General features: G+C 46.6%; 5 protein-coding genes across 5 annotated transcripts; 3 read left to right on the top strand and 2 right to left on the bottom strand.

The window, feature by feature from the left end:
* Positions 1–800: 800 nt before the first annotated feature.
* Positions 801–1,842, bottom strand: MGYG_09021 (hypothetical protein; the record flags this gene model as incomplete). Its single annotated transcript, XM_003173392.1, has 3 exons — positions 801–1,138; positions 1,503–1,624; positions 1,694–1,842. 3 exons carry the CDS (start codon positions 1,840–1,842, stop codon positions 801–803), a joined length of 609 nt encoding a protein of 202 aa, XP_003173440.1.
* A 2,528-nt stretch (positions 1,843–4,370) lies between these two features.
* MGYG_03615 (hypothetical protein) lies at positions 4,371–5,444 on the bottom strand (the record flags this gene model as incomplete). Its single annotated transcript, XM_003173391.1, has 3 exons — positions 4,371–4,479; positions 4,771–4,803; positions 5,407–5,444. 3 exons carry the CDS (start codon positions 5,442–5,444, stop codon positions 4,371–4,373), a joined length of 180 nt encoding a protein of 59 aa, XP_003173439.1.
* An 830-nt stretch (positions 5,445–6,274) lies between these two features.
* Positions 6,275–7,285, top strand: MGYG_03614 (hypothetical protein; the record flags this gene model as incomplete). The annotated part of the gene is made up of 2 exons (XM_003173390.1): positions 6,275–7,153; positions 7,229–7,285. The coding sequence occupies 2 exons, from the start codon at positions 6,275–6,277 to the stop codon at positions 7,283–7,285; spliced, it is 936 nt and encodes a 311-aa protein (XP_003173438.1).
* A 1,863-nt stretch (positions 7,286–9,148) lies between these two features.
* On the top strand, positions 9,149–10,486 carry MGYG_03613 (hypothetical protein; the record flags this gene model as incomplete). The annotated part of the gene is made up of 1 exon (XM_003173389.1): positions 9,149–10,486. One exon carries the CDS (start codon positions 9,149–9,151, stop codon positions 10,484–10,486), a length of 1,338 nt encoding a protein of 445 aa, XP_003173437.1.
* Positions 10,487–11,718: 1,232 nt separating this feature from the next.
* On the top strand, positions 11,719–13,482 carry MGYG_03612 (RNA 3'-terminal phosphate cyclase; the record flags this gene model as incomplete). The annotated part of the gene is made up of 1 exon (XM_003173388.1): positions 11,719–13,482. One exon carries the CDS (start codon positions 11,719–11,721, stop codon positions 13,480–13,482), a length of 1,764 nt encoding a protein of 587 aa, XP_003173436.1.
* Between the last annotated feature and the right edge of the window lie 4,693 nt (positions 13,483–18,175).

Raw genomic sequence — 18,175 nt, 5'->3', positions numbered from 1 at the left:
ATTAAAATTACACTGCCTAAAGAAAGACCTTGGTTGTTTCAAGGATTATTGCTCTTGCTTCAGGGGATATCTTATATATGATAAACTGAAAGAAGATGAAACTTGCGCCTTTTATGGCCTTTACTCTCAAGTGGACATGACAACCGTGGCTCAGACGAGGAAGGGGCAGCCAAATATTGCTGGCTTGGAACGGTTACATTTTACTACGTGCCAATATCCGTACATACTATACCTCCTATTCAAGCCTGCATACTTCCTCAAGAAGGTCTGTTATACACCTGCTTCTTAACTTACGATAAGGCATGCTTTTCTAGATACATTTCCATACACCTATACTCGGTACCGCATTTTAGCCTCCTATCTTGACTTCTGCCCTTTTACATGCTCCCCTCTATGATGGACAATGACATCTGTCTTCTATATATTGATATCTTCAACCTAGATAACTGTTTTATTCAGTCCGACTCGTTAATTAACTTATTATGTCCTCTGCATAATGTATTCTACCTCGTGAAATAGAAGTGTCAGTTCCATTTCCTTGCCAAATTCGAAGATGTGCCCTTATCCCTAAGAGAATCAACAAAACTATGCATGAAGGAATCATGTTTATCAGATGCACTGAGTACCGCCTCATGCCATGGCTTTTAGCGTTTTCTCAACAAACCGAATTACACGATTCGTAAAACAAATCTGTGCGGGTCCTGTTAAAAAGAAAACGTTGAGATTAGAAATACTTATATGCGTGACACCAGTTTAGATTCCCATCCGATTGAAGCATGGTATATACCGTCTTCATAAGTTTAGGCTATGGCCATTTTAGGAGAACCTTGATCCGAATAGGCGAAATCATTGGGTTCAGACCCAGTAAATAGGGATGCAACAGCATTAAGCACATGTTGCATCTCAAGTAACACAAGATCTGTTAACGGCCATCCTTTAGGGTCTGGTCCTGTAGTAATGGCATTCTCGAAGGTCCTAGGGATGCAGGCGAAAGGGATATCAGGAGTCCACTGAACTCCATCAGGGCTGCCGCTATGCTGCATGAACTGGAGAAGGTATCGCAGCTTCTTCGCGTCCAGGTGTATGCCTCTGATGAGACGTGATTTTCGCCGGTTCCGGCTCATGATACCCTTGTAGCCTAATCAATCCACAGGTGCCCAGAGGGGACACGAGATGAAAATAGGCCTGCTAGTGGAGATATTGAAGAACCTAACCTTACGGGATTCTTCATTTCAAACTTCTCTATCATCCCCAATGGCTGCGCTGATAACCTCGCCCTAGGCGAGTAATTTGCACGCGGCAGCCAGCCAAATTGGATGGTAGGTTATACTTGGCCTTAATTCATTTCGATAGGCTTTAAGGCAAAAGTAGGCTCTTGCGTGATAGATGCGATTGTGTGGCGCAAGAGAAAGAAGGTTGTAAGTGGTTTCGGTAAATTGTCGGCATAGTGGCTTGAAACCATACGCAAGAGGCTGCCAAAGCACTGTTTCCCTAAAACTCACAAATAAAACCAATCTCGGTGCCCCGTGCCCAGCTCTGGCCAATTTTTAGAGCACCAATATAGATGGCCGCAAAAATCCCGCCAAATATTCCTCTTGGGAATAGAGACCACGAACTTCTCACCCTATTTCAGTGCTGATTTAGTTAACCAGTGGCTTTTGGCCCGAGTGACACCTCAATTCACGTTGCTTACCTGGTCCTCAGGCCAAAGGTTCTAGAGTTCCTAGATGTCATAGGCATGGCAATTCTTCGGAGATCGCAAATGTCACATCGAGAATGGAAGAATGTGAACAATTTCAATGGGGTTGCCAGCCTTAGTAATGGCACATTCCTCCCCTTCATGATTGTGGTATTATAGAGCTTCTTGTAAATATGACGGTAACCAGATTCTAGGGTGAAAACAGATAAACCTTATCATCCTCGGTTTTTAGTTTTCCTTTAATCATTCTATCTCCGAGCTTGCGTTTAAGTCTGCTAGTCTTACTCGCTGGTGATCTAGTAGGTAAGGAACTCAATGAACAGGTGGGTGTCGATAATGCGGAGGCTTGCCGGCTCTTTTAGGACCCTTACGTGGCGATAGCTGTCAGCATCTATCTAGTTGGCCGCTTGTTAAGATTAGATTCTTCGAGGAGGGCTTAGAGCTCACAGTGCTTCATTACTACCGTTTCTTTAATACTTTCCTCGTAGTGAGCTCCCGGGTTAAGCTCCGTTCCCAGTTTAGAAATAATTCCCTCAAGCTTGTTGGTATCAGACGCCCAGAAAAGGGCCGACAATTCGCAAGAGATGGGTTCTTCGTTGAACAGCTTGTCAAGCTCACTCAACCGCTCAGCCCGTCTAGAATTGAGACACTCAGCCTCTAGAACATGGGGGGGGAGGGGTCCAAGAATCCTTGCCTGGCAACATTCGACACCGAATCAGGCCATATATGTGGTAGTAGTTGTCAACAACTATTTGGCTACTGACTCATAGGAATGAGCTCCTTAGGAAGCGCTAGGGATCTATGTATTCCCTTCTTCCAGGTCTAACCGTCATCTCATGGCAACAGTCTGCACTTTAGGATCATTATTTCGAGCAGTAACAATTCCCTTCAGCTTTGCCTTAAAGACAGCAGACAGCGGATACGGATAGCCTCTTCACGAGATGATCTAGCATCCGGATTATCTTAGCGTGCGAGGCTGAGAGGTAGCGAATGTACCGAATATGCCAGTTATCCAACCAAAAAGGAGAGTCCGAATTAATGATGGGAAGATGTACGGCGTACGGGGTATGTTGTACGGAGTACTTCTCCAGAATATGAGAGGTCTGAGAGTCTGTAGTCAGCAGACAGTCAGCACTGAAACCCCAAGCGGCCATCTCTGCTGCCAGGACCCCATAACTAGCCCAAGTCTTCGCAGCTACCATGGCATGAGGTCAAGATTGTTGGTCGCTGATCGTTGGTTGGTTGAGTTCTATATGGCTGCGAGAAAAGAGGAAAAGGGCGTCTTGATTAACTAACTAACTTCTTCACGTGACAAACTTAAAACCTTCACCAAACTAGGTTAGCTCGGTAAACTTTTAACTTCACTAACTTCGTCGGTTCGTATAACTAACTACCGCGCAGGAGGCATATTCACCAAGTAATGTACAGATCAGCCATGGAAGTGAAGAAGAATGGTATTGATCACACCAGCAGCCACGAGGTGAATAGTGAGGATCCAGTAGAGGCCCACAACGCCCTTCGGTTCTATGGGCTGCCCAGCAACTGCTGGAGTAGGAAGTTGGATATACTCTGAGCTTCTGCCACTTTATCAACAGCCACAGGGCTTCGAAGATATCAGATGAAGCAGCCTTGAAGTGACTCACATCATCCTCTCGTTGGTCAGAGTAGGCAAGACATAATACTGGTTATCGATTATAAGGTTCGCTAGCGATTTCTTGTTGCCCTTTGGACATCTGCTCACCCTTCATCAACCTTAACAGAATTCCATTCCGTATTCTTTGCACCATCCATATCATGACGACGTCGAGAAGTGCTTAGAACGGCTTCTACTTGCTGTTGATGCCAAATTCCTTGGGGTAAAACACATTTCCTCATGCCGTAACTAACTAGTTGATAGTGGAACCGCCTGAGCCCTTGGGCCGGTCTGCCTTCAGCCACATTACCAGCGGCGTTTGTTCTGCAAACGCCTCAATGCAGAGATGGTTGTAAACTACGGAGTACCTCCGCCGCAAAAGCTTCTTCCATAGATCATTCTCACACACAAAAAATGAAACCAAGGCTGGCTAACTCCAACAAAAATGATTCGTTGCCACGCCAAAAGCCCCTGTTGAACGATGGTAAGAATCTTACGCCGTCATTGGTCCTAGCAGATTTTGAGGCACATTTTCCCTCAGTTTCATGTTTACCTCCTCCGTCTCCCACCTCCAATGCGCCGCGTAAGGCACTCATGTGGATGATAGTTGAGGGAAAATCAATGAACATCATCGTTCGAGACAGCCAGAACAGCAAACGAGTTGTCGTTCTTCTTTTTTATTATTAATTTTTATTTTTTGGTGGAAGCTGAACTTGATGTGTATCAAAGCCTCTTTTCGCCCATCCCGAACACTCGGGACAGTGTTTGTTCAAAACACAACCGACAATCAAATTCTGAACATATACGGTAGAAGAATAGGCCAAGAGAAAAGGACTCTTCAAGGACTGTCGAATCCAGCAACTGAGACGGCCCGTCTTCATTTTTCGTTTTATTCTATTCCTTTTTCTCCCCCTAATCTGTCTTCTTAAAATAGAGATGTCACTTCGTCCGCGTCAAAGTGGCTAGGCCCATTATGATTACTGCATTTTTCAAAAGCAAACGATGTTAACTTGACTAACAACGCCCCTACTTTGCCATTCAGTTTGGCCCATAGGGGTAATTCTTGACGATCTCCTTGCGATGACGCTGGACTTGATATCCATTTTCCAGAAATGCTGCTGGCGTTATTTCAGGTGGAGTTGTGAAGCTGTTGATCAACACCACACAGTATGACTGCAACCAGAAAGTAAGAGGTATGAACGTACTACTCGAGTACAGAGTACCTTTGGGGGGAGGCAGGAAGAAGGGGCCAGACCTTTTGGCAATGGCCTCCATCACATTCAAGAACACCGCTACTTTGAAGGGAGATGTGCCGGGCTCAAATTATTAGCAGCCGTTATCACTTTGTTAATCGGGCCCTCTTCGTACCCACCTGCCCCTACAAATGGTAACTATACAACAAAAATGATCGGGGCATGACTGCGCCGAGGTCACTCACGATTCAGGGTCCAGCTGTACCTGCTGCATCTCCCTGTTTGATGTCAAGCCAGAGTTACTTCGTTACACCGATCGCCCGTTTTTATTCTTTTCTTATTTGTTCTGACCCCTAGTTTCGTTTCCCTCATTTGTCTGATTCTTTTAAAGCCAAACAATTCATGCAGGCTGCCGTTACCTACATACATACAACCTGCAGTACCTGTCCGACTCCTCTAAACTGATTTCTGCAGAGCTGTGGGCCGGACTGAAGAGCGCCTTTTCGTTGTTTTCACTGCTTTGTTCACCGACGATTCCTCACAAGAAACCTCCTGAATAGTGGGTCGTTGGCTGTACTCGCATTTCTGTGCGCTTTATCTTGACCAGACAAACGCTAAGAAAGCTCGACCTTTCATCTATCTAGTCCTGCAACTAGTTACAGATGACGGGACTCAGATTCAGAAATTTACAATGGCCCACCCTAACCTTGGGCTTACGGATGTGGCTTTGGGGGTCCAAGCTGAATTCTCTCCGAGTACTCCGTACTCTCAAAGCAGGTGCCCCCATTCCATTCAAATTTGCGTTGTGCTTGGACCATTAAAAATGGTAAATATCAACAGCTCCGCGTCTATAAAAAGTGCTATGCCTCTTTCATACTTACTCTAAGGACGCTGGGCTTTCCATGTGTCTTGGCTCCATGTTCGTTCGTCTTATTGCCCTTAAATAGGCAATATCAACGTGACATGGGAATTGTTTTCTTTGGTGGTTTCTTGCCTTGACTGTGTACGGAGTACCTTCCCGCTTTCTGACCTACATGCACGATAACCGTTACATGCCAGGAACCAAGCAGAACAAGGGAGTCTCTGCATATTCCCGCCCTGAAAAAAAAGTGAAAGGGGGAAAAAGAAAGCAATCTCAAAAAAATAAAACTAAAGGTTAAAAAAGGGCGAGGGTGAGGCGTGCGATAATCTATATATTCATATAACAGGTAGGCCGAATGATGTGCGAATTTAAAGTGCTGTGCTTATCCTTCCTTAGCAGACAAGATTATAATTCTTCAACCCTTCCCAGAAAGAATTTGTTTTACAAACACGTTTCCCGTCACCTGTTGATTGATATACTTGACATACCCGGCGGACCCGCTCCAAAATCACATCCAATTCTTAACTTCTTCGTCCTATAAGGCCTTTCAAAACTTGTTCCACAAAGGGTCATGAGCTCGGCTGCAACGACGCGCTTGTAATACAACACCCCTTGATAACTAAATTTTCTCCGGCTTCAGAAGTGCGTTGTCTTCCGTTTACGGGACTATCGGGATTTAAGTACTTGCAAGTCTATATTAAGCAGCTATTGCCCCGTTAATTAAGGAATTTCTACTACACCCCCAGGCAATCATCGATTTTGCACGGAACAGTACAAATACCTCCCATAATCCCCTCAAATTCAATATCACTTGTTTGCTACTCATTACCCTTTTGAATTAACCCTCCTTCAACAATAACCCTTTGCAATTCGCATATTTCACTACAATGGCGCCGGGGAAGCTTGTGGATACAGAGCCATGCTCAATACCTGATAGCCATTTATTGGAACAAATATCAGACGATGTCGACCTCGTCAATGTTATGAAGGCGAAGCTAGCGCAGTCCAGCTCACAGCCGTCATCACCTATTGACAAGGAGAAAGATAAATCGAAATTCCGGCAATATGACAAAGCCTGCGAGAAAGTCAAGGCCTTTTACCGGGAGCAACATGAGAAACAAACGGTGGCGTACAACATCGAAGCAAGACGACAGTTCCACTCAAAAGTCCGCGCGCGAATGACCGTCTGGGAAGCAATTGAGAAACTCGACACCCTTATTGACGAGTCAGACCCGGACATCTCACTCTCCCAAATCCATCATCTACTTCAGTCAGCCGAGGCCATTAGACATGACGGAAAACCACGGTGGATGCAACTAGTTGGCCTTATCCATGATCTCGGGAAACTTCTTTTCTTCTTTGGGGCTCAGGGTCAGTGGGATGTTGTTGGAGACACCTTTCCAGTTGGCTGCGCATTCGATGAACGAATCATATACCCGGAAACCTTTGTCAACAATCCAGACTCGACTCATGAGGTTTACAGCACAAAGTTTGGCATATACACCCCAAACTGTGGAATGTACAATGTCATGCTCTCGTGGGGCCATGACGAATATCTTTACAATGTTGTGAAAACGCAATCAACGCTACCAGAGGAGGCACTGGCCATGATAAGATACCACTCATGCTATCCATGGCACACTGAAGGAGCTTATCAGGAACTCATGGATGAGAATGATCATCGAATGCTCAAGGCGGTGCAGGAGTTCAACCCTTACGATCTATACAGCAAGAGTGACAAGATCCCAAACATCGAAGATCTCAAGGTATGTCTACAGCCCTTTTAGCCTTGAAATGTTTCTATTTTTGACTTTCATTCTAACCGATATATTTATTCGTAGCCCTACTACCTCGAACTCATCGATGAATTCTTCCCAAACCAGGTCATAAACTGGTAACGGACTAGGTTTCCTCGTTAACCAAGCAAATGTCATTGTTTTGGTCCCTTATCTCCTTTATTTCCCAAAAGTATCATCACTGATTTGTTTTACGGGGCCTTCGTTTATTCCATTCCATTTCATTTTTTCCCTTACCTTTTTCATGTGTTCGCCGTTCCCAATTCTCAGTCTTATCCTGTTTTACCGCATACTTAGATTGTTTTGGAGTTTTTTATTTCTTTTCGTATTAGACAAAGATTTTGTCAGTTTTAATGAATGAACTAGGGCGCTCTACGATAGATCTACAGGGGAGGGGAGACAGGCAAGACTGTCTGTATGGTGGAGGTTAGTTATAATGTTACGGTTTCAAAATCAATGGATCTTCTTCTAGATTGGGTCATAAATCTAGGTACTCCGTACCGGTAATCTTGGCTGGTAACATTGAGCAACTGCATATTGCACAAAAGGTAAATGGATATTCTGCCTCTTAGTTTGTTCTCATTCTATATAGTTTTCATTACCTTCCCCATTCGTACCCTCAGAGGTACAAATCCACAGCTTCCTTACCTACTAGTCCAACAGCTGTATTGTATGAAAACGTGGAGCACATATATTGTTGAAGGGGCTCTATATGCGTGGGTGTTTAACTACGTCCCATAAGTTTCTCCGCTGTAAGGAATCAACACACTCTAGTGTGCAGATATTGGAAACTCGAGTCGGGGATCGTGATTACCTGCATAATTTGCCAGTAAGTGCAGGGTAAAATTCAGCTAGATCAGAGATGGTAAGTGAAGGTCGATATTTTGAAACCAAAAGAAAATCAACGGCTAATGATCCACCATTCCAGTGCAAAGGAACATATGCGCGATGCGCGATCGGCGTGATTCTCAAATTCCGACGGAAGCTAACTAAAAACATAAGCTTGCAGTTCTCCGATATTGGAGCTTCGGTGCCTATATCGGAGATCCATGTATAAAAAGTTAAGTGCTTGTGAAAGCAGCAGAGCATTCGGATACGCTGCCGCTTAGCTCAAGCCTTGTGGGACGGACTGCCGTGCTTAAGGTTTTTATCAGACAACGAGCACCCGGTGAACCAGGAGTCGAATGGTGTCGTGAATGATTTTTCTTGCATCCCAATTATTATTATCGCTCATGATGAGAATAATAAAAATTCTTAAGGAGACCTGCATCGGATTTAGATGAAGACTGGATCAGCTATCTCAACGCGGGCTGACAGGTCAAAAGGCAGGCAGTGATTAGCCGGCAGAGGGCAAGACCCAGTGTCGTTGGTAGCCGTGTATCGGAGAATTTAGTGTTGCTTTGATATCTGGCTTGTTGATAGCCTAGCCGTATTTCAAAGGCAACCGCTTCGTTCGGTCTCAGGAGCCAAGAAGACACCGCCTTTCCGTTAACTAGTGACTCCAGCTAACGGGACCTCGGGCAGCCCCATGGAGCGCTCTCTTTTATGAAAGCCCCCTGAGATGACCAAATTCCAGGCCAGGGTATGTCTGCTTGCCCAGCCCTGGCTTTCACAACTCTGTTCACCGAAATAACTGATAGTGAAACTAGTCAGTCCCAAGCCGCTGGGGGTACGATTCCAGCCAAGGAAGAAACTGCCAACTTCATTATTGCCAGCCTGCTTCACGAAAGCCCTTGAACCAGGTTGTTTTGATGTCGTCTGGATGTTTGTTTGCGTTTGCTGAACCCGAGGTATTTCCGTGTGGAGATTAGTTACCGCAGGCACGTGACCATTCGGAGCTCCAGGGTATAAGAATTGGTTAATCCTCCAAATTAGCGGTTAAGCAAAAGGACAAAGTGCAATGCCATAGCCGATTATTCAACCCATTCAAGTGGTCATCTTTTCTATGCTTTTCGCGCCGTAACGATGCTGGCTTCAAAGTCATGGCTGAATGCATACATTCTGACCTTCAACTGTGCGAGAAACACAATTGATACCCATACATTTGCCTCCCATTTATTTGATGGGCTTTCAAAGGACTCCGATCCGGTTAATTACCCAGAAGTCTTGGTCCTATCACTGCAAGAAGTCGCGCCCATTGCCTATGCATTTCTCGGAGGGCCATTTCTCGAATGGTACTTTGATGCGTTTCGACTTGCTGTTGACCTGGCGACACCTGAGGACCAGCGATATCAAAATGTCATGACAAAAAATGTGGGGATGACTGCAATCATGGTGTTCGTCCGAGATGATTTTGTCGACCGCATAGCCTGGAAAGAGGAGGCAGAGGTTGGAGTTGGGGTCCACCAGGCTGGAAACAAAGGTGCTGTTGGAGCAAGAATAGGATACCAAGTGGACTACGATAGTGAGGATCAGCTTGCCTTAACGTTTATCTCATTGCACCTTGCCCCAGATGAAAGCGCCTTAGAACGAAGGAACCAAGATTGGAAAGATATATGCCAGAGACTCGTCTTCACTGGCTGCGATGTAGCGGGCCAGCCAGTAGGCCCAGGGGCCCAACATCGACAGTACGACGAAGAAGGAACACCGCTAATCCCAAGCTACCGCGGGACATCAGGGGACAGTGGGATGTACTCACTGGGTACGTATCTATTTGTTGCGGGCGACGTTAACTATCGCACATCACATAGAGATCCTCAGCCTGGCGATATATCCTCATTTCCTCAGCCTACAAACGACACAAGCAGTAGAAACCACTATATGCGCCTATTGGCTCATGACCAACTCACAAAGGAGCGACTAGCAAACAGAACTATGCATCATCTCTCAGAACAGCACATTGCATTTCCGCCAACATACAAATACTCACTAGAAGCCCGCCAGGGAAGCCTGCATCACCCCGAGGCGGGCTTCAAGTGGGCCAAAAATCGGTGGCCGAGCTGGTGTGATCGCATATTATACCTGGAAAATCCATACCCGGGAGATCAGTCTTCCAAAGTCCAAGTCCATCATTACGGTATACTGCCACTTTTCCAGACTTCGGATCACCGCGCGGTCGTGCTGTCTCTCTCAGTTCCTCTTAAGGCTCCTCCAGCCATCCAGGACTCCATATTTTCCCCTCCTTTCTCCCCTCCTTTTGATATTGATCCCGAATGGCAAAGCAAACGTTCACTTGCTAGGAAGAAGGAGGTTGCTATAGGCATCATGGCCTATCTTGCTCTAACCTGGGAGGGCAATGGATTAATATTAGCGACGATTTTAGGACTTGCTGCTGGATACTTCACACTTTACGGCCTTGGATAGCACAGTTCGCCCCGCCAGCAAAGATACACCTTGGCCCATTCTTGAAGCCGGTTTGAATACGGGGTATTAAAGATGCATAACTGGCCGATGGATTGGTCTCAGGAACAGATTCCAACCCAAGCCTCTTGTTTTCTCCTTCACGCCTTAAATGGCAATTAATATCTTGCATCTTCAACGCCTTCATCTAACCTAGTCAGCCCCCTATTACTATTAATAACAAGCAGCCAGATGAGGAAGCTCGAGGGTGGCAAGTGATCATATTCCCCAACGAGTAAATTGAACGTACGATACATACATGCTTTGACCGGAGTTCAGCGTCCATTCCAACTCGAGGCCTGAATGCTATGGAGTCGCAAGGTTGTTTTCCAAAACACGACTCCACCTGTTAATTTCCAAACCGCTCGAAACGTTTCACTCTTCGTCAAAGAGGCCGTTTGTTTTTCCAAGGATGGAGTTCTCGGCTAGTTTCCTCGACCCTTGAGAGTGCAAATTAACCACACCTGTTAACCTTATTATCAGCCGCTCCACGGGGTTTGAGTTGGCATACGAATAGGATATTTTGTGGACATGTTTTGAAGCTATGCAGCTCAGGCATATGTACTTACGCACGGGCAACGTCCGGGAGAAAAGGAGAAACGCATGGAGGCCTTTGGTTTCGTTTAGGCATGTCATAATAGTTACGGCGTTTCGTGTTTGGCAGCGCTATCTGCGGAGAAATGGCATCTTATCCTTCCCGTTTGACACGGCAGACCAACCGCCACGGCTGGGCGAACAGGTATATATATTATTATCACTTGGGTGATAGAATCCCTCTTATATACCGCGCTTGGGGTAGCCATAATGGAGTTATTCGCCCATGGAATATCCGCATTTGCTAACCCGACTAGTTACCTAGACATCTAACTGCATAACTAGCTGGGTAAAGGTAACTAAACTAAATAAACACTCCAGATTTGTTGAACTCTGTCTGTCAGTCAACAACGGCAACGATGACGATATGAAGCTACGCGCAACTTTGAGTAACTGTTCCAGTCACACTCAACGACATGCAGACGTAATTCTGCCTCGAGCTTCTAGTAGTCAATATGATATGTCTGTCTATACGGAGGTACTCTTGATTTTTGAGTCATTTCATCTCGCTGTGATGACTCACCTCAGCCACTCCTGAGGATTATAATAAGAATCGACGGTGAGGTTCCTCTGCAAAGCCAGCGCATTTATATATCAACAACATGGGAAAACTCGCCATGCTTCATCTAAACGGCAGCACGCTCGAAGGCGGAGGCCAGCTCGTACGCATCGCGGCCGCTTTATCGGCCTTGACCGGGCAGCCACTGAGCATCAGCCGCATACGCGGGAACCGAAGTGGCTCCAAGGGGCTAAAGGGCTCACACTGCGCTGCTATAGAATTTTTACTTGATGTCTGCGGAGGCACCGCATTGGGAAACCAGGTTGGGCATCACGAAATCACCATATATCCAAGGGGGCAGGAGGTTGGGAGCCGTCTGCAGAGCAAGGGGGAAGAAGGCAGATATGCAGATTCAGACATGGAGCAGACGGCTGCATCATTACGGCAACTATCACTGGGTTCTATGTACTCGTCACCGCGCGTCAAGGTTAAACCAGAATATGACATACGTCTATCAACTCCAGGCTCGGTCTCTCTGATATTCCAGGCTCTCTACCCATTTCTGCTATTCGCCGGTGCATGCACACCGATAATAGAAGCCGGTGCTGGTATTTCAGACACGGCACGGGAGCATCCAAAAGAAATACAGCTAAATATCACAGGCGGGACGCATGTGTCATTCTCCCCGTCGTACGATTATATATCTCAAGTGCTGGCTCCAAACTTTGCGAAGTTAGGCCTCCCCCCTTTATCTATGCAGCTGAAGAAACGCGGATGGGCCAGCGGCCAATGGGCGGAATTGGGGACAGTGTCTTTCGTTATTTCACCCCTGCCGGCAAATGGGACACCTAGGTCGGACACCATCTTGTCACCGTCGCACGACAGTGGCAGAGCTCAGGCCGAAACGCCCCCTGTAATATTTCCAAGCATCGATCTGGAAACGTTTGACAAAGGATTTATCACGCAGATAGATGTGACAATCCTCGCTCCCGATACCCTTGCACAGAAGCTTCTAAAGGAACTTTCTGCGAAATCGGCCAAGGGCCGCAACAGGGACAAGAAACTGCGGAAAAAAGGAGTCCTTAGCCATGACGCATTCGGTGACCGAAATCCGTATGGAGAGCAGGTAAATTCGGAGGAAGGGAACGAGCATCTTGACAATGCCGGGGACCAAGAAACGGATATGGGGGATGCTTGTAACATGGAGCAAGGACCACCACGAACTGCTCGAGAATTCATCAAGCTAGAAATCATGAGGACGTTATCCAGAGAACTTAGTCGCCAGGTCACCGGGGAACAAGGTGTGGTACCAGCCACACAAAAGATCGACGATGCAGAGCTCGATGAGGTGCAGTCACATCATATTAATATTGGTGACGTGGTTATTAATCTGCATACATCAGAGGCAACGTCCCACTACTCACAGACCTACATTCTTCTAGTCGCCCACACGTCGACCGGGTTCCGGCTTGGGAGAGACGCACTCTATTCGTCATTCCATAATGGACCAAGCAAGAGGGATTATAAACAAGGGAAGCCCAAGAAGGGGTCTACTGCCAGATCCAGCGCAGGAAGCGGGAACATTCTTCTGAGAATGAAAGGCATGATTGATCAATGTGTGACAGACCTAATGGATGAATTTGAAAGCCATCCAGGAGATCAGGGGCAGGACAGACAGATAATCATACCGAAGAAGGCAGTTGATGTATATATGAGGGATCAGCTCGTTGTATTTGAAGCGCTTGGGAGATTGACCCATCCCCATCCCCATCTATCGGCGGGCGGGGAGCCGCGGGAAGAGGAGGGAGTTAGCCTCCATACGCGCACCGCAAAGTGGGTATGCGAACAGATACTTGGGTGTCCATGATGAAGAAAGGTGATATATAGTGTGTGTTATGGAGCGAAGACACTATGTTGTACCCGTCTCCCCTAGCGCATCGGGCTCGATAGTATCGATCATCACGAAGAAATCGACAGCAACTTCCTTCAATCCACTCAATTCAATCAATCTGAGAGCACATTCTATCTAAAACTAAATAGCGTCAACGATGGGATCCATAAGAGCGCTCTAAGCCTTGTTTCACGATGCCATAGTCGCGCAGCAACAAGGTCCATACACATATGTACCTAACACACGCTTCAAATATGATATCCTGCAGACTGATTTATGCGATTCGGTAAGTAGAGACGATAACCATCCACCCACGCAGGCCAGGGAAGCTCATCTGCAGCTAACTCGACTAACTAATTAACTAGTGGATAAAGTCAAGGGTGTCGACCTGGACTGTCGGTTCAACGGCCGTCGTGGCGCCCTTAGCGATATAAGCGAAGGCGAAAAAACAAGCCATCGCTATTGAAAGCTCAGGCGTCGGAGCGTCTGCCCTGCATGTTCATTCGTGTATTATTATACGAAGCCACGCACAAAAATCAGGGAATGGAGTATATAGTATTAACTATATGCATCGCCTATCTCCATGTTGATCAACCTTCTGCACACACACCAGCTAACACAACGGAGGTCGCCGTAGTTAAACAGCTAGTCAACTAGCTGCGTACGGAGTAGTTATATGGCCATAGAGCATGTCCCCCTTTCAAGGGTAGGTGAGCAGCAAACCGCCCTTCAACTGGCAGCAAGGCGAATGCAGTGTCGAATAGGGTCGAATACCCTGGTCCGCGGTCGATGGAAAAAACATACGGTCAGCCGAATAGAAACAACACCAAGAAATTTAAGCAGCAGCCCCCGAACGCCAGGATGATGTCACGCAGCAGCTCTGAAGATCTGGAGGCAGAAGAAAAAGAAAGCAGCGAAAAAAAGCCCTTGTCCTTGCGGAGAGGCTGCCACTCACAGGTTAGAATTTACCAGCAGAAGGGATTTTGGGTCCAGGATGAAGCCACCTTTCTCCGTACGTCCGTTCAATCAATATCACAAACAGGCTGCTTACTGGCCATGAATGAGTATATGTATAACCATCTCGGCGCTTTGATGATCGCAATACAGTGAGCGTCGTGTCGAGGAAATTAACCAAGGCGAACAATCGTCAATAATACAAACAGGTATGTTCCCCTAGCCAATCTTATACCAATCATTTACGTCATGGATACCGACAAGGCAAACAGGCAGACAAGCCAAAAAGTACGCCAACGGGGCCAAGCAAGGGACTAGCTAGTGAGCAGACGCAGGATCGAGAAGAGGCGTAGAACAAGTCTATATACCAAGGCGAATAAGGCAGCAACGAAAAAAAGAGGCAGATAAAGAGGCGAAGCATTTCAAAGCCTGCGAACAAGAACAAGTCCGACGATAGTTGACTATGGTGGCACTCCCTCTTGTTCTTTGTTTGAGTATACGAGAAAAACCTCCACTTTGGCCGGCCGGACTTCAGCTCGATATTTTTGCATTTTTGTTTGCATGTTGAAAAAGACGAGAGGTCGAGATGTATCGATTTTGTATCAAGGAATCCTCTTTGCCACCCCCTGAAACCGCCGAACCCAAAGTGTGTTTCGCCCTGTATTTTCTTTTTCTGCTTCTTCTTTCCTTCCAATCAGTCTATGTTGGGCTGGCAAGCTGGTGGGGGCTTGGAGGCTGTTGAGAAAAGTAGTATCCAGAGGCAGCCAAGATGAGTGCCCAGGTCTGGTTTTGATTTGCTGTTGCTGGCCCTCGTAACTGAAATTTAACAGTATTGAATAATGGTAATAAGGGATAAGACGGTGAAAAGTGAAGACGAAAGGAGAAGATGCGAAAAGGGGGTATGTTGCTATAGTAAAAGACGAAAAAAAAAAAAAACCGATATATAACAAGACAGTAAACCAATACAAAAGGACGATTAATCCAGAAGGACAATAGAAGAAAAGACGAGACAATAAAAAACAGAAATCCAATCTGCTAAAAAATGCAAAACACAATAGCCTCCAGATGCAGTTCAGCTCGGCATATAAACAGTCGTACGATATCGATGATAAGAATGGGAAATCGGAGCGGAAGAGGGGAGCCAGCGGCAGTCCAATCCAGAGGTGAAAATATGTGTGTATATATCATGTGGAAGAGATGCGGGCCTTAAGAGGATGAGGAGGTAGAAGCCAAAGATAGGGGGTCCCTAGTCCAGAGGGCGGCCGCCTTGAAAGAGATGCGATGCGATATCCAAATGTTGAAAGAAAGGCCATTCATAAGACGACGGTTTTGCTTTTTTAAACACTTTCTTTTATTCTCTCTTTCCCTTTTTGGTCTTCCTTTTTTTGGGTTTTTATTTTTTGTTGAATGGTTGCACCCAGGCATGTATGTAAAGGAGTGTGGTGTTTTCTGTTTGGTTGTATACGGAATCCAGTCCAAGGTCAAGTTCGTAGATGAAGAATGCTTTTTTTTCCCGGTTGACAGATTAAAGGAAAGAGAAGAAGAAACGAGCAGAATTACTTCTCGTCATCCTCGTTCTCCTGGTCCAGCCATGCCCGTCTATAGGCTGGCTGGGACCGGAATGCAGAGCCAAATGGAGATGGAGAAGCAGGGCGGCGCAGGTTGGAGGCCTGGAGGGTATATGTCAGTTATGATATATCAACAAAAAAGGGGGAGAGCCGTAAGCAGGCAAGTAGAGACATACCACGCAGGTAGCGCATTTGGCACCATCAATGTTGACACGGCCACGGCATCCACGGGGGTAGTTGACGCAGGAATACATGGTTATCGGCAGAGTCTTCTTCGGGGGAAGAGTGAAACGGTCGTGATATAGGTAGGAGAGTCCCTCCCTTTTTGTTGGCAGTATTCGATGTTGTGCGCAAAAAGCCCGTCTTTCAGTCAACCAAGTAGCGTTTTCTTCCTTTTTTTCTTTTTTTCCCTTTATCTTTTCTTCCTCCGGCTGTCGATGAATAGGCCAGCTAGCAGGCGGAAGAGTGCGAATGTATGCTATGTGGTATGCGAATCCAAGGAGTGGAATTGAACAAGCAGGGTGCCCGATAAGCGATTATAAGGGATTGTATATAAAAAAGTATTAAACAGCAATTGAGTGAAAGCAGAAGAAAGGAATGGCAACCAGCAAGACGACTGGAGGAGAATTCGTAGTAGCAATAGTAGTGAAGAAGAAGAAGAGAGGGAGAGGGAGCCGGGGCAAAGGGGGCGAGACACAGGTATATATAAAGGCAGAGGCAGGAGTAGGAAGAGAGACAAGGAGCAACACACCAAGCAGAAAAATAAGAAGAATGAAGAAGAAAAAAGCAAAGAGAGGAAAAGAAAAGAAAAAAGGGCCAAACAGTTCGGCTGTTTGAGACTTTTTGCGAGAGCTTCTTCTTCGTCTTCGTCCCTAAGTATGTATCGCCTGTTTTTTTGGGCTCCTCCAAGGGGACGCTTTTTTGCTTTTGCTGTTCGTTTCTTTTGCTTTTCTCCTGGAGTCAAGGCGGGAATTGCAGTGGATCGCCAGCTCGAGGATCGTACATATAGTTATGTTATTGTCAGATGCTAAGATGGCCGCAGTAATAGTGATAGTGATAATAACGATATAGCCATGCAGCTGTACGGAGTAGCCTCTGCCCAGAGTATATATGTACGGAGTATGAACGTATGCAAGTGTATGAGTAACGCTGGGTAGCCAGGGGGAAAGGAGTAAACAGCAGTGCATAAGCAGTGAGGAGAGGAAAAGGAGGCGAAAAAGGAGAGCATCGCCGGCCTTTTTATCTCTTCCCTGGCCCAGTCAGGGCTTAGTACCATCCGTGATGCTCCCCACGACATGCTTAGATGCTTAGATGCTTACAGGCAGAGAACAAGCTTGCCCGGTGCTGGGCTGGCTTTCACCCTCCTGTCACATTCCACCAATCTCTGCACTCCAACAAACCCCGTCTGCTTCCGTGGATAAAGACGATATCCCTCCTTTTTGCACGCTGACTGACTGTCTGCGGCATGCCCAACCTGATACGGGACGGAGTACGCCCGGCATCACATTCGCAGGAGAAAGAAGAAAAAAAGGGGGCTTGTGGGTGTGGGATGTTGCTGTATAACTGAATAGTAGTAATTTGAACATTATCACCATCACCATCACCATCACCAACCAGCCCATCAACTAACCAACCAACCAACAAGTCAGCCTTCTCCAACAGGATAACTAGCTAGTTAACCGACTAGAGAAGAAGGCGGTAGAAGACGAGAGAGACAGCTGATGACACCGCCCTTTGCATCAGCCCTTTTCACACCGTCTTTCCTCCCTCTGATACTCCATACAAATTCACCAGCAGCAGCCAACCTCACTCATCCCCCTCGCTTACATACTTACATCATTCCCTCTCGCTCCAGAAGAGTCACCTCCCCGCCCCATACATACATATATCAGCCACATGGATGCGCTGCTGGCGATGTCAGGCATCAACAAGGTCCCGTCGTCCTCCTGAAACAGCCGGCGATTCCACCCAAACAGGTTTTTCGTGACGCCCGGGTTCAAGTCTGCTGCCAGCCTTAACGCTGCTCTGGTGCAGGCTCAACTCAAGCCCTACCTTGGGAATCCGTCGCATAACTATATATCTGTACTCCGTATACTCCATATACTCCATGTACTCCGTACCTCGTGCTCCTCATCCCCGACGCCGTT

This window comes from Nannizzia gypsea, genomic scaffold (genome assembly GCF_000150975.2).
Source record: "Nannizzia gypsea CBS 118893 supercont1.3 genomic scaffold, whole genome shotgun sequence".
Lineage (NCBI taxonomy): Eukaryota > Fungi > Ascomycota > Eurotiomycetes > Onygenales > Arthrodermataceae > Nannizzia > Nannizzia gypsea.
Note: the sequence above shows the minus strand (reverse complement) of the source record. Positions and strands in the feature narration are given on the sequence as shown.